Source organism: Populus euphratica, unplaced genomic scaffold (assembly GCF_000495115.2).
Source record: "Populus euphratica unplaced genomic scaffold, PopEup_1.0 scaffold46.1, whole genome shotgun sequence".
Lineage (NCBI taxonomy): Eukaryota > Viridiplantae > Streptophyta > Magnoliopsida > Malpighiales > Salicaceae > Populus > Populus euphratica.
This window is the reverse complement of record NW_011499852.1, coordinates 3405591-3422281: the sequence shown is the minus strand read 5'-3', so window position 1 is coordinate 3422281 and position 16691 is coordinate 3405591. Positions and strand designations below refer to the sequence as shown.

Below are 16691 nucleotides of genomic sequence, written 5' to 3'. Positions count from 1 at the left end.
AACCATAAATATTCTTTAAGAATATAATATTAGCAGTATTGTTTTAGTGCTTTCGAGGGATAGTTTTTAATATTGTTAAAGACCTTAGAGTGAGAACTTCGGCCAAAATGCACAAGCACGAGCTTGCCCTCTCAGCAAGCTTATTAAACTAATAATAAAATGCAAATATATATATATATATATATATATATAGAGAGAGAGAGAGAGAGAGAGAGATAGTTTTTTATCTATTGGGATGTTGATTGTAGGTGACCCGTTATTAATTGAATTTATGTATTAAAAATAAATAAATATCTTGCTTTCTTTTCTTGAACTCAAGCATAACAATATAGGAACAAACTCATTTTGAAATACCGGCCGATTTAGCCCTTGTATTCTCGTAAAGTCATAAAATTAGCCCTACTTTGTATTTGTCATGTTTTATCAAATTGGACTGAATTGTAAATAAAATATAAGGAATTTACCCTATAATGAATACTTCATTATCTATAATTTAGTCCAACTATGTTGAATTGATGAAATGCGATAAATTGTTGAATTGTATTCGTCATGTTGAATTTTATTTTATCTTCTTGTATTTTTCTTTTTCTTTAAAGTTAGTCCCAAAGAGTTGCAAAATTAAGGGACTGTCATTATCATCTCTGAAGCATTCACAAGATAAACTCGTAATATTTGCTACCAGTTGAACCCGTCACCTCGTGGATGACACCAGGGAGCCACTACTAGTAGTGCCTTATTTGGCGTGACGGTAGATTTAAAAGTTTTTTAATTTTTTTTTAATTTTAAATTATTATTTTATTATTATTTTAATGCAATGCTGTTAAAAATAAATTTTAAAAAATAAATAAAAAAATCTCAAAACTCCAAACTTTTAAGTGAGAGGATAAACGAATGAATTTACCTTGGGCCCATTGAAAAGAAAGAAAAAGGAATCAAACTATCAATGTCTAGCCTAGCCGAAGAAACCTGTCAAGTACTTGAATAACTTTCTTCCTAAAAGAAAGAAAAAGGAATCAAACTATCAAGTACTTGAATAACTTTCTTCCCCATGCTCAAGTGCAGAACAAACGAAGCAAGGAAGGAACTTCTCGAAAGAAGTCATTCCTATTTCCTGTTCATCGAGCTTGAAAACAAGTGACAGACCTGAAGATCCTAGAGAAGCCTATGGAAGGTGATCTGTTGCGATGGCAATAAGAAAGGCAACGAGCTATGGCCACCGACGGTAACCGATGTATAAGACACATAGATCCATTCCTTTTATATTGACAGCATCAGCGTTGGAAGTTTGGAGTCGACATGTTTGATCCCAATAAACAAGACTTGCAGCCTGCTAAATCGTAAGATGAACCCAAGTTCCGAACAGCAGCAATATCTCACAAAGTCCCTTCTGTATGCGCCTCAATGGCAAAATTCAAATCAATTCTCACGATTCCGTACAGAAATATTTTGTATAATTTACACAAATAACCTAAAACAGTGAAGATTGTATGAGACAATGGACATATTTCAAACTCGAGGAAAATCTAATGCCAACTGCTGTAAGCCATGTTTCATCCAAATAGACGAATACCAAAAAGGATTTAACTACCACTACAAACGGTGAGAAGGAGCTTCTCATTGGACAAAAAATAAGCGCCTGTAGATGGGCATCATCACCATTTTTCTGGATCAACAAACTTCACAACTCACGCGGGAAATTGTTTATGTGTCCTTCCTCCAGTGTATCTTTGTTGTTGATCTTGTATGATATCCTTGTGCGCATCACGAGGGATTTCTGAAAACATGATTTTCGTAACGATCTAATATCATCCACAGCTTAAAAACATATTATTATAATTAATTATGAGATATGAACCAGGAAAACATGATGAAGCAATATACAGCAGCTGTTCCTAATCCCAATTGCCTTAAATAATTTTTTGATCAGAATTCAGAAATATCATTTATTACGTGAGCAGACTCCTCACATCATGCCTTTTCAAGCTTAAATAAAGCCCTATGCTGTCTGCTTGCACTAATATTTACTGGGCTGGATGTTCCATGCTACAGATACAGGTAACTAGTAGCAAATTTCGATTCCCATTTCACCAAACCTTGATCATTATTGGGTTCCCAGAATCAAGCATCATACATAACAAAAACCAAGCATATTAGTTAGTCTCCCAGCCAAAGACCAAATTAATTTCAGCAGTAGGAATAAACTTCACCGGAGTTCAATGTGAAATGATGTTCTCCTGCAACCTCAGTGGCTCGAGTTGACAGCAGCTCAAAATTACAAGACTAAAGTACATTCAAGCATAATTGCAGATACTCATTCAGAAAATCACATTCACTAGAAGCTACTAGTTCAATGAAAGCTGTTTCCATTCCGGACAACGGCTTTATGAAACATCTAGGCATGCTTAAGGCTGGACAATGGCTTTAAGAAACATCTAGGAGTGCCAGGTTGGGCTATTTTCCGGACAACGGCTTTATGAAACATCTAGGCGTGTTTAAGGCCGGACAACAGCTTTATGAAACATCTAGGCGTGCTTAAGGCTGGACAACGGCTTTATGAAACATCTAGGAGTGCCAGTTGGGCTATTTAGTTTTTAAGAGAATATATTATACTTAACAACCTCGTAATTCATAGAGTCAACCACATTGATGGAAATAAAATTTCTTCAGTACACAAAAATAAAACTTGTAGCTATTCATCAGAAATTTGTACTCTCCCACTCTTAAGTGACCATATTTCTATTTTAGTTTGTCCTGAAATACATCAGTAAAGAGTTAATTATTTTATTTCTTATTCCCCTCATTAAACACTAGATTTAAAAGATTACTGAGTAAGATAACAAGGGATCAGTTAGGAAGAAGCCAAAAATATGTGAGATGAAAGAATTTATCGAGTGGGTGAAGGCAAACAGGACACTCAGTGGGATGGAGAGAGTGCCAAGAGAATATTACATGGTAATACAAGAATGCTTGTATGATGCCATGAAATCCAGAAACTGAAGTGAATGCAATTTTAGATGACTATATAAGAGATATACCTTCCCATGTTGGTTATTAGTAACTCTCATATTTTGTGTAATGGATCCATTACCACTTGCAGGAAGAATATTGCTGCTAGCTGGGTCTAGGTGCAGTTGAAGAAACTGTAAAAGGACAACAGAAGAAAAGGAGAAATATCATAAAAGTATGTGGGCCAAAGAAAAAGATATTATAGGAAAGCATGGTAGAGAAAAAAAGAAAAAAAGAAAAAAACAGACTGAACTACATCTGAATCTACCTTTGGAACTGCTGCCTGAAATATAAAATCGGTGAAGACATTGGGTGTCAAGTTTGTGAAAGTTGCCTGGACTAATGTTGTTTGTGGGTTTCCTGGTTGCTTTGAGAAGTTGAATGTTATTCTCAAAGAGCTACTCTCAAATGCCACGAAAGGTGGATAAACTGAACCATTATTCTCTGTTCATAGAAGAAAAGGAAATCAACAAGTGGGACAGCAACCAAGCAGCAAAACAGAAATTCAGGGTGGACAACAATTTTTACCAGGCTTTGAGGGGCTGGGACGGAAGCCATCCAACAAATCCATCATTGGAGCAGCTCTAGCAGAAGAAGTTGCTTGTGCAGAAGGTGAAGATGATGATGAGAGTGCATCTAATGTGGCTATTGGTGATTTTTCATTTTGAATGGATGATAAAATGTCAGTTGTAGATGAGCTGCTTTGTACAGGAGGCACTCCAATTGACAATAGATCCAGTAGAACATCCGTGCCAGCTTTTTGAACTTGGTTTGTGCCTAAGAGGTGCAAACAGAAATCATAGATTAGATTACACATGCAATGAACAGCAAACAAAATGCACAGTCAGCAATAGAACACTGAAACAGTTTAACTTCAAAGTAAGTCCGTCACTCAACAAAGAAATGGTCAAACAAGTACTAGTCCAACCACACAATTTATGATGTATGAAAATATGTTTTTTTTTTTTTTAACAAAATGACAACACATATTGAGAGTTGCTTTAATGCAGTCACATTTCAGAAAAATTCAAAGAGATTGTCATAGATTCAAAATAACAATTTCAAGGAAACAGCCAGCAAAACTTTAGTTCATTCCCACAAAACTGTTAAGGCCTACATGGTTTTATTTATGCCAAGTTCCCCACTAGGTTTTACAGTCTAAAAGCAGGAGATGCTTGTTCACTTATCACAGTTCTGGGACAACACGGATTCAGACAACAGAAACCCAACTAAATTGTAGCTAATGTCTGCAAAGGCTATCAGAGATGATTCCAAACTCCAACAAAAATGATAGCAAAATGAGCATCAGCAACGATAATGCAATCAGGAATTTCAACTTGTGAGGATGATTTATAATAAGACATCCCAGGTTCTAGTAAACTAAAAATACTGTTTCAAAGATGTGCATAATCAAGTTATGTCACAGCTTAGAAATTAACCTGATTGTGTTGGAGCTGGTGACAAATCAACACCTAGAAGATCCTGAAGAAAATCACCACCAGAAGAGCGGGGTGCTGCTGGAACATCATCTGAAAGATCAAGTAAATCTACAAGAGGAGCTGTGGAGGGCTTCACAACTCCATTTGGAAGATTAAGGGAAGCCCCACCAGAAGTTGAAACAGCTGCTGGCAAAGAACCAGCCCTCCTTGTAGTGAAAGTAGCCTCATCCAAAATTGGCATCCTTTCGACCAGTGCAGGTCTGCATTCATATGTTTGTTTACTAATCAATAAAATTGCTACAGATATGGAAAAACTTTATGAAATTAACAAGGTAAAATAATAGTAAAAATTTAACTACATACCTTATATTTTGATGCTTCTCAATGATGGAATTAAATTCAAGGGATCTTTGCTGCAATTCAAGCACAAGGCTGCCTTTATGGTGAACAATTATATCCTTGATCCTTCTGGAAATGATTCAAAGAACAACTATATACAATTAGATCCCATATCTTGCCACAAATATTATTCAAAATAACAGTTAAATTAACAGTAAGAAGAAATAATAATAATAATAAAAAAATTGTCAAATTGTTTGTATAGAAAGACTGGCTGGCAATAATAATAGACTCAAACTTACAGCTGAAATCTCATTCTTTTTATGCATCTTAAAAAAAATGCAATGCCTCTAGGATAGAATTGCAGGGAATGGAAGGTGCACAAAAAAAATAAACACTGAGAAAACACATACTCAGAACAAGATGGGAAACGGGAAGAAAGTTTTAAGAGAGCAATCAGAGCCATTGCTTTAGTAGTGAGGTCTGAGGCATGGTGCTTTATAGCAATCTCAACAACATCCACAATGTCAGACTCCGTAACCTGCTTGGAAAAAAGCTCAACTTAGCAGGCAATTAAATGAGAAAGACAACCAACAATAATACTGCTATACACAAAACAAAAGATTTTTTTGTGTGTTTGTGGTGCACACAAATGATTGTTAATCTTGCTTCCTGCCATTAGTCAACCCTGCAGGATCAAACTGACAACCTGATCTCATCAAGCTTTTTGTAAGCAAAGCAGAGATGAAGTCCCATTGGCAAACTAATAAGTCCAACCATTCAACTTTTGTTATCAAACATCATTAAATATTGGAGGAAATTGATCAATTTACTTGTATAACAAATTAGTTGGGTTGGATAAAATGTTAAAAGATATTCTTGTTCACATGAAAATGATAATATCAAGAGCTAGTTCATTTTTACATTCTTACATGGAACTTATTGTATTCCCTAAATCCAAGGGAAAGGACAGGAGGAAAAATTCCCTAAATCCAAGGGAAAGGACAGGAGATAAAAAAAACAATTTTAATGTGACTGCTTTCAGCCCCAAAAACATATTTTGCCAACATTCCAGCATAATAGCAGCATATTTGTATTACTTTCCACTAGAAATTATACATCATCCAAAATGGACTCAAATAAGTAAAAGATCCATGAACAGTTTCACTGTGGCAAAGCCATAGAAGTTTGCTTTATCAACATCCCATATTTTTATCTTCCAATCACATGCACATCACAAAGCACGGCACAAAGAAGGTCCACAATTTGATTTCTTTTATACTCCTCCATCCTATAATACTAGTCCAGTATGCAGACAATAATTTTTTATTTTTTATTTTAATCACATACATGCATTCAACTGTAGATTTTTTTCATTTTCTACAAATTGGTTATATAAAATTATTCTACAAAATAAATTACTTTTTCTTGTTTTTAGTAGACAAATATAATGGTATAAAGGGAGTAAGCTAATTAGGTAGCAGAAAGAAGATGACAAAAGCAAGTGCATAACCAGCAGAGTATATAACAAAATACTTACAGTTACAGGATCCTCTATGGCAAGCATTCCAATATTATTCATCAAAATGTCACCGTATTCTCCAATGCACCAAACTGCTACGCGAACAAGGCTTTCCTAATGGGAGAAAAAAACATAATGGATAGAAAAGAAAATTCCTTTTCAGGATAAGTATAACATGCACAGTTAAATGCAGAATCTCATAGACTGCCAAATAAGGCATTCTCTTTTATCAAAAGAAACTTCGAATACCTGCTCAGAAGATGTTTGGAAAGCTTTGTACAATGCCCTGACTGTATATCCATGAAGGTCGGAAGCATTGCTTATCACAACAATAAGGGCATGCCATACTTCGTCTTTTACAAAGTTTCCAGCCTACTAAGCACAATATTAAGATCAGAATATGGATTTGTAAAAGATATCGCTACTCAAGACCAGAAAAGGCCAAAATAACAATTACCAGATTCATGCGCTTTGAATTGATCTTTGATATACTCAATTAATTCTTTCAGGTCTCATCTTTCACCATGTTTTAGTTTTCAGAAAAAGTGAAATAAATAAAAAATCAATTCCATGCAATTCCATTTACCAAAACATCTTCATTTTGCAGGCTTTAATTATCTAGATTTACTGGTAAACAACATGCTGCATAACGCATGGCTAAAGGAAGCTCAACATTGAGTTCAACAAAATAAATCAACCAAAGGAAGACAGCCAAGAATGAGAGATTGTATGCTCCTGATAGTAAATGACACAAAAACAATAAGATTGACCCAATCTTTCAATCAGAGACCATCATGCACACAAAGCAATGGCATAAACAGAACAATGTATCATGATACTAGCAAAATCAAGAAGTGAGGCCAACATTATCATCCCAGCTGAAAATGTCTCACGAGGATGGTTACAAGACATGAACATGGGTGGTGGCCATAGAAAAAGATGTGGCTTAAGCTGAAAGAACCTGCGTTTTCAATAGAGTGTGATATAAATGGCAAACATGAAAATGTTCATCTAGCTGCCCCACAATGTGATAATAGAAAGCATCTTAGAGCCATGACAATGATCATATAATGAATAAACATACTGAAATGTCCCAAACAAGGTTCAAACAAACAGCAAAACTGCAATGGCAGACTTGACATTAACATTTTTACCTCAGCAAGAACCTTGAGCATCTGATCAATGTACCAAATTTTCTCAGGGGAGAACCTAAAGCATAAAAAGCAAAAGCAAATTGATTACACATAGGAGAAAGGTAGTTCTGAATGATCATGATTTATGAACCCCCAAACCATACTACTAAACTATATAACTCTACATTCCTGCTTTTGAAGGGGTGGGGAAAACAAAACCATGCAGCATGGCACAGTCCAGGTAACAAATCAAGAAATTTGTCTGGGGGACAATTTCAGACCAGTGAAACATGAATTCATCACTGTTCTTTTTAACTCAGATTGGAGACCACCCCATTAGCCCTTTCAACAAATTTCCTTTGCATCTCAAACAACCAAAGTAACAAAGACATATATGGTTTCAGATCACTTGATATCTCTAAAGGCTAAAGCCTAGAATATATGGTTTCAGATCACTTGATATCTCTAGAGGCATTATTGATTCAATGCAAGTTTAAATACAGGCCAGTATCAATTCCCCTTTTTTCCAGCAATAAAAAGTGGAACCAATAGTTGTGTTCATCAAAATAACAAGCACATGCAAGAAAAACACAATCTAATATATCCCACAATCAGTCAGGGAAAACAAGTAGATGTCTTAATTCAAGAACTGCACAACTTACTTCTCAACAATGGAGCAAATTTTGGCAGTAAGATCCCCTTTAAATTCTTCATCACTTACTTCCAGATAATCAATTAGCTCTTTTGTCAAAGGTTTTACATTGGTCTCGTTCACCAGAAGGTAAACAAGTTCAAGGGCCCTTTTCCTGATTGAAGCATCTGAATCCTGAAATAAAAAGGCCACAACCTGAGCTTCTGAATTTTCAATCTTTATTTGTTTTGTCAGTAACATTAACAAGGAAGCGAGAAAGTAATACATCGAGTTCAGGTTTAACGTTTAACGAATCAACTGATATATTTTACATCTTGCTTGTTACCAAACAGATGTAATATGGAACAAGAAAAAAGGTTGATGGGAAAGAAAAAGATTTACTGATGTAAAAAAAGGCAGAATAATAGTGTCTTCATTAGATTATTATTTGCCACCTCAGCTGAAATATCTTTTGTCTGGTCCTGAATGAAAAAAAAAGGCAGAATAATAGTGTCTTCATTAGATTATTGGCCACCTCAGCTGCAATATCTTTTGTCTGGTCCTGAATGAAAAATCTACCTTATTTATTTCTCCACAGCCCTAAACAAGAAATCATGAATCCAAGTAGCCAAACCCAAATTTTTTTGAGATTGAGACATGTGGAGTTGAGTTACTTACATTTACCAGCAAGCAAGGAATTGATATCCAAACCCAAATCCACAACACCCAATCATGTTTGTTTGGAGAGGACACTAAGACATAAATACATCCTTCTTGTTAACCATAACCGTCTTATTCCATATCTGATCCAGACATAGGCAGAATATGATAAGCCTAATCTCCTTTCAATTTAACCTTTTTTTTCATTCTTTGCTGTTCAAATCCAGTTATTTGAGTAGATTATAACCCTTACGACACCTTAAAATAGAACACGCAATTGAAAGAACTACTAGAGATTCCAGAGGTAAAAATTCTGTTGATGCGAAAAAGATACACAGAAGATTTGTCCATACACCCAAAATTTGTAATAATTTAAATGAAAATGGTGAGTTTGGATATTTATAGCACACATGTACTCATCATAGTTTTAGACAGGAAAATGGTATTAAAAAAGTGAAATGGATATGATTTACATATATTATAGAATTTTAACCTTCTCTACAACTACTAGTTATTTAAAAATAAAAAAGAGATCAAGGTGGTGGAACCCCATACCTTTACACATTCCAAGATTGTTGCCCGATGCCTTTGTACAGCTTGAGCATCTACAGTAATAGCCTTCATCAGCATGTTTAATGCAACATATCTGAAACAAATGTTAGGATTTGGTTTTATTTTTAGTAAAACAAGCAAAATAAAAGAAATCAAGTTTATTGATCTTAAATTAATAATGAATACAACTGCTGAAAGAACTACTACTATCCAGATGAAGCACTGCAGAGCTGTAATAGAGCATGTGTTTGATTTTATATCCAGAGATCAAACAATAAACTAACATGATGTGCGTGTACTATAGAATATTTTCCAGTTATCGACTACATTTTATCATAAAAGATGTATAAAAAAGTGTTAACATATCACTTAATTTACCAACATAAAAAACAAGAGGACTCAATTCATTCACTTCTATTTAGCAAAATGAAAAAAAAAATTGCAAATATTAATTTGGCAGCACTTGTATTCCAAGGATAAAATTTCAGACAAGTAATTTTTTAGGAAAATTTATGGAAATTTGAAAAGCTAGAGAATATGATTTTCTACAGCAATTCTAACAAGTAAACATAATTTTTTACAACATTTTCTTTTATCTTGAGAATTTTTATGGGGAAAAAAAGAAGAAGCAATTTGTCCTGAGTTAAGTATTTTTATTATTTTACTTCTTTAAAAAATATAATGTCCCAAATTTGTATGTGAATCACAATAACTGTGAGTCCATACTCCACAGAGTCAAGCCAGTGTGCAAGCAGCTAAGGTCACCCTTTAACAAGCAACTACCCTATATATAGTAGACAATGATGATGATCACACTGCAAATAAACATGTCAAACTAACTTTCTGTTAATAAATATGCCTCCCCCCTTTAACAGGTAATCATCTTATATTTTGTAGATCATATGGATAATCACTGTTCAAAGGAATTCAACAAACTCAACAAAACATTAAAAAAAAAAATCATGTGCCAATGGCAGATCATTTCTCATTGAATCAGGAGAAATATACCTTAAAACATGTCTAGCAGTATTTAGTGCAATTGGTTCATTAAAAAAAACAACATGAAAAAGATGAAATGACATGTCATGAGATCATATCCAAGTTATAATCTTATGAAACAAAACCTGATATTATTGTCACGGTTAGACAAAAATCTTCCCAGGATATTAATAGCAAGCACTCGTAGGCCACCATTATCTTCAATGCTCATGATAGTTTCAACACATTCATATAGAATAGCATTTCCAGCATTTTTGTTTGACTCAGTTTTTGTTGCCACCTAAGAAGATATCAAGCAAACAAGAAAGATTAAAATGTTGTCAATTTAAGAAGCAAAATGATCAAAGATAAACAATTGTAAGGAATCGTGAGCGTTTATAACAATATACAGGGTGACAACAAGTTGACAGGCTAGAATGTGTGGTTCAGTCATACAGGTTGAGAAGATGTTCAGCTTCACATGTTAATCAATTTATTCTCAATCATTGACCAAATGCATTTACAAAAAAGCACAGCTTAGCCCAGTTAATGGAAATTTAGCCCAATTAGATTACTCAAACTGTTAAACAAGGCTACAAAAGGGGAGCTTACCAGCCAGTACTTTGCAGAATCCTACTTCTTAACAGACTATACATATTAAACCCACTGTTAATAAAAATTGTACTTACTCAACTCTACTTGGCTATCCCAAATTGGCTGAGCTTTTCTACCTGGATCAACTTCCTTCATTCAGTTGTAATTAGAAATGGCAATTTAATTATTATTTAGGCAAACTGACTTCAAATCCTCTTCCATCGAGGATGTTCAAACCAAAATGCCCACTTTAGTGATTTTTATCCATCATCAGGTAACAATGAACAAGAACATACTCATCAACAGAGACCACCAATCACCAAAACACAATAAAGAAAGCCTAATCATATAGAAATAGGAAAACAAGATTCCATATTCACAGGTTTATTAAGAATTAAACCCATATGTTCTAAAGCAAGTCTCATTCTATTATCAATGCAAGGCCTTTTTCTTCATCCCACCCACTTAATTTCTTCATAATGTTAGAATTCAAATATGTACGAGGAACTTTATTGTCTATAGGATTTGACATGCTCTACAAATAAGCTTTACTTCTTCATAATGTTAGAATTCAAATATGTATGAGGAACTTTGTTGTCTATAGGATTTGACGTGCTCTACACTCATAAGCTTTACAAAAAAAAAAGCACAGAAAAAAAAAACACAATTTCATCACATTTGTCAGACTCGTATCATTTTCTATACTTTTCTCATTTCTAATTCAACACAACAGAAGCGATCCAAGCCATCAACAATTGACATGTTGCTTATGAACCAGCAATTCTCAAACACTAATAAATGTAATATGACAGACTGATACAAAATGCAAATGGAAACTAACCTGAGCAAGTATGTCATTCATGGCATCACTAGCATCGGCATCTCCTTGGCCCAACGCACGCAAAAGTTTAAGCAATCTGACATGGAGAAAAGGGTCCGCGATACCGGCAATGTCATATTCCGGTGCATATGGACTGTTAACAACATCCTTTAATGTTCTGACCAACCCTTCTGTGTGTTTCTACAAAAATGATTTTATAAATTGTCACACTTAAGGAATAAAAAGCATACTGACCATAAATTTACCTTAAAAATTCAATTATTTTCATGAAAAAAATCCCTAAACAATATATCTACAATATAAACATTAATATAAAGAACTAGGTTCATTTATGCATGATGAAGAGTTCATTTCTGCCATGCCAAATAAAAAGCTCAACAATACTCAAATTTAGCATTAGTCAGAATGCTTGTTTCTTCCTAATACAGGCCATGATGAGTACCTTTCTCAAAAACTCGAGGGCTTCCGGACTGACTTTACACAAATCTGTACAGAGTTGAATTCCCGTTATTAAGACTCCATGATGCTTCTCTTTTAGTAAGGCAGCTGCAGGATTTATAAAATTTTCTGCCAGATCCGGGACTTTCCTAATAATCCGTATAGAGCATAATGCCGCCTATGTTTGAGCAAGAGCGCAGAAAAAATTAGAAGAACGCAAAAGAAAGCCACAAAACAGTGAAGCCAGATAAGCATCAACTTTAGAGCAATTTAGGAGAACTTAAATCAGAACAACGCACAACCAAGTACCTCCAAAATGTCTCATGTGATTAGGAAATTAAACTAGTCCAAAAACACACAACAAACCACATTCTTTCATTACATATATCTGATTCACTCAGTTTCTATATCATTACAGCGGATCAAGAGCTTTTAAGAATTAAAGCATTCCAAACTTTAGTGGTTGCACAGCTTATTCCCTCACCAGCCTATCATCTTTTCACTCACTAACTATTGGAACCAAAGCAAATAAACAAGAATTCATGCAAAAAGTATAATAAGGAAATTATGTTAAAAGCAACTCACCTTTTTCCGAATATTTGGATCCCGAAATTGCAGCAATCTTTCCACTTCTGGTGCAAGATCACGAGCCATTTCTGCTGAACAAATATTTCCCAAAGCACAAAGTGCAAGTCCCACAATATACTGGTTTGAATGATTAAGATCTCTGAATATAAGTTAAGGCCACTAAACAGATCCAAAGATTTTTCTCTTTCCATATTCATTCGTTCAACTAGCAATTCCAAAAAAATCCCAGACATCAGAAACAGATGAAACATAGCTTGCAAATTAAGAAAACCTAAACAACAGAACATATAAACATTATTCGGATACTGTTTTAGCGAGTTGGTAACGAGCATTAGAACTTCTTGTCTTTCATCAAGAAGTAACATGAGGCCGAGATATCCGATCCTCTTTTCAGGAAATCCGGCGGAGGCAATCAACTTTAAGCACTCCATTTGACCAAAATGTGTTGGGTAGCCAAGCATATGAATAAACATAAGCTTTGCCAAATTCCGGTGTCTATAATCTTGATCATTTTCATTAATCGACGTTCGAATTGCAGCACATTCTTTTCTCACAACAGCTCTTTCCTCCGCCGCCGTTTTACAAGCCCGTATTGCCCGAATCATGTCCCTTTCATTTCAAAAATTATCCAATTCATGCTCAAAAAATTGTAAACATAAGGAATCCTAATCTATAAACTAAACCAGAATTGCATAATTCTAGCTGCCAAACGGGTCGGATTTCATGAACCAAATGAGAAGAGTAAAGAAATCGTACTCACCTAAGACGCGTACCGGAAAAGAACGGATTCATGATTGGGTCCGTTTCCGAGAATTTCCTGCAAGCTTAATCAGATCCGAGAACGAAAGTTAATTCTTGGTCAAAAATTGCGACGTGGCCCGGGGATTCAATCAAGAGAATCAGAATAAGATCAAGATCCGGATATATAATTTTAGAGATCTCAGAGAAGAGAAGATGAGAAGGAAGAGAGATTTGGATCTGAGAGAGACAGAGTGTGTGCGCTTTTTTTTAATTAATTAAATTTTTTTTTTCACTTATAAAATGATGCTAGCAGTAGCGCTGCTGTTCGTGCTTTGTCTCTGTGAAAAAGAAAAGAAAAGAAAAAATGGAAGATTACATTATTTTATTTAGTCCTTATGTTTTAAAAATAATTACAAATTAGTCCTTCATGTTTGAAGACTCAGCAGATGTTCTAATTAAATAAAATAAATGACAGCCAACGAGAGTCAGGGGATGATTTTATATTTTCAAACATAAATGAGTGGTATGTAACTTACTTTTCAGTTGAGGGGCCAAGTGATAATTTATTCATGCTGACTTGCAGAGCACCAAAATTTCTAGAGTGTGAGGTGATTGGATTACCCATTGGTGAGATAACGTGCTAAGCGTGTAGATTTGAATTTTAGAAAATCTGAAATCACGCCTCTAAAATTGTAAATTAGGTTCGAATTAATTTTTAATAATTGTATGTTAGCCCCAATATTACGATATACATTGCAGTTTCACCCACGTTTTATATATTTATTCCAATTTAGATATTAAATAGTTAAACTTTTTAATTCCACCTTGTAATGTATCATAACACGTTTTTACCTCCGTTTTCAAAAATACTTGCAAAGAAAAAAAAATTTCTAAAACAAATGCATTATCAACTCAATTAGGCTAATTTCCAGTAATTTTGTAATTTGTAACCCTTTCTTTTATTGTTTTCATATTGATTAATTTTTAAAAATTAAAAATTAAAAAGAAAATCAAAGAAAAAACACAACAAAAAAGGTTTAGTGAGTAGAATAATAATCAAGTAAGAATTGAACGACCAAAAAATACAATAAGTATATTTTTAGATGGGGTAGAATATTCTTAGAATATAAAATAAAAAAAACATAAATATTTATAGATGAGATGGTATCATAGTTTTTAAACTCGACCCGGTAGTCGGTCGACCCTGTCTAATGATTAGGTCATGGGTCAGATAGGTTGACCCGGATCAACAAAAAAAAAACATCACAATAAAGTAAGTATTCTCCTCTAAGTCTCTTCGCTTCTAGGGTTGCCCATTGAAAACCATCCTCAAGATCCATAAGTCATAGATAGAGCCAAGAGGAAGAGATGATCTGGCTTCATTCTTTGTCTTCATTCCCCCTGAACCTCATCTACATCACAGAACGTGGTGGATCATCAAATATCTTCTATGATACGGTTTATGTCGATACTTCATGAAGCAACTGATTAGGGTCAACCTTTGAAATTCCTAAACGTGTACAAGTTCCTTTATTGAATGGAAAAGGTGGAATTTCGATGAAGGATAAGCCCATTGTGAGCAAAGATTATTTAGTATACATGTCAACACATGAAAATCCAGGCAAACTAAGGACGAGTTAGGCTACAATTTACGCAACCGAGTTAACAATCGAGGTGACTCGAAGACTCACCCCATGTGGAATTGCAGAGATTAGCCCTGTAGTCTCCTTCTGACATTTACACAGCTGTTGCTTCTTATGGAGAGAGAGGATGGAGCAGTGAAGTGGAGGAACTCAGCATAGACATCTATATATTCTTGACTTGTGATGGGACTAATCGAGTTAAGGTGGTCGAACATAGAGATTGGTCGAGCTGGGTCAACGAGTCCACCTTGTACTTCCACAGAAAAAGCGTAGAAGATAACTAAATAAGTGTTTATAAGGCTACTTTACAGAATCATGGACCGATGTCGATTGAGTCAGTGATTGTCGAGCGAGTCACACCACCTGCTCTTCATGTGTTCACCCCAGCTGTTTCTCCAGGTAACAAGAAGTTTATAGCAGCAGCCACGAGAAGATGAAGAGCAAGACAGTTGCAAAAAAAATAAGGTCGGATCTCAGGCGGATTTATCCGGGTCGACCCACCAGGCCAAATCTTGGCTGTTTTTTACTTAGACCCGGCCCGACCCTAAGCCTGGGTAGGCAGGGTCCCAGGTCAATCCAACGGGTTGGGCTAGGTTTCAAAACTATGAGTAGTATAAATAGAAGAGATCTTTAAAGAAATAGAGGAGAAGGTGTTTGGAAAAAAAAATCTTATTTTTAGAAGAAAAATTATAGAGAGAGAAAATGAGAAGAGGAGATGGATGTGAGAAAAACTTAGCCCCATAAAAGGAGAAATGGGCGAAATAAAGGAGAGAGAAATTTGAGGCGGAAAAGAAAGAAAAAAATCATGGAGAAAATGAGTTGCTCTCATCTCTCCCTCTCATGGTTCCTATCATTGGCCATCACCTTCATAAGCACCCATGTCAACGCTTAACAAAAACAAACGCAACCACCATGAACCATCATTAGTTGTTTCTTCCTATAGTCAATCAACTCCTCATCCTTCAAACTAGAAACCAACATCTTTTTTCTCTTAATAAACACGATAATCATGACTAATGGATTTGGGAAAATTCTCCATAAAAGGCATGATGACACAACTACTAGTAGTAATTATGGACAACAACAACCAACATAAAAAAAGAGAGAAAGATGAAAGTCTAAAATGAACATCCTAGTATCTAATCTCCCTTTATAAGTGTTCCTTGACTTCAAGAAGAATATGAAAGAGTAAAAGAAATGGAGAAGCTCTCGATCTTAAGAAGAACATGCCTCAATAGAGGCAGTGTATGGGTCTACACATTAAGAATAGCGGCGGCATATGAATTCATGCTCCAATATTATCCCCCTTGGTTCTAACAAGCATTTTGCCTTATTCCAATTGTTATGATCAACTTTGGTCACTCTAAAAAGTTAATTTGAAACCCCATGTTATTTTTTAAATAATTGTTTAATATGTTTTTGAATATTGTGATGAAATATTTATCGATTGAGATTGATTGTATGTTATTATGAATGTTTTTCATATTTGAAATATTGGGTTTACAGCATGTGATTAATACTTAAAAGTGCATTTTTATCATGGTTTATATTATCATTTTTCACTTGAAGTATCAATAACTCCTTAA

General features: G+C 34.8%; 1 protein-coding gene across 1 annotated transcript; it reads right to left on the bottom strand.

The window, feature by feature from the left end:
- Positions 1-1361: 1361 nt before the first annotated feature.
- On the bottom strand, positions 1362-13782 carry LOC105122001 (AP-1 complex subunit gamma-2-like). The gene is made up of 18 exons (XM_011020900.1): positions 13482-13782; positions 13028-13330; positions 12719-12860; positions 12138-12311; positions 11696-11875; positions 10407-10561; positions 9286-9376; positions 8102-8265; positions 7461-7515; positions 6556-6678; positions 6325-6420; positions 5198-5325; positions 4809-4913; positions 4446-4705; positions 3535-3783; positions 3275-3450; positions 3036-3140; positions 1362-1774 (listed from the first exon to the last, which is right to left on the bottom strand). The coding sequence occupies exons 1-18, from the start codon at positions 13511-13513 to the stop codon at positions 1679-1681; spliced, it is 2634 nt and encodes an 877-aa protein (XP_011019202.1). The 5' UTR covers positions 13514-13782; the 3' UTR covers positions 1362-1678.
- Positions 13783-16691: the final 2909 nt, after the last annotated feature.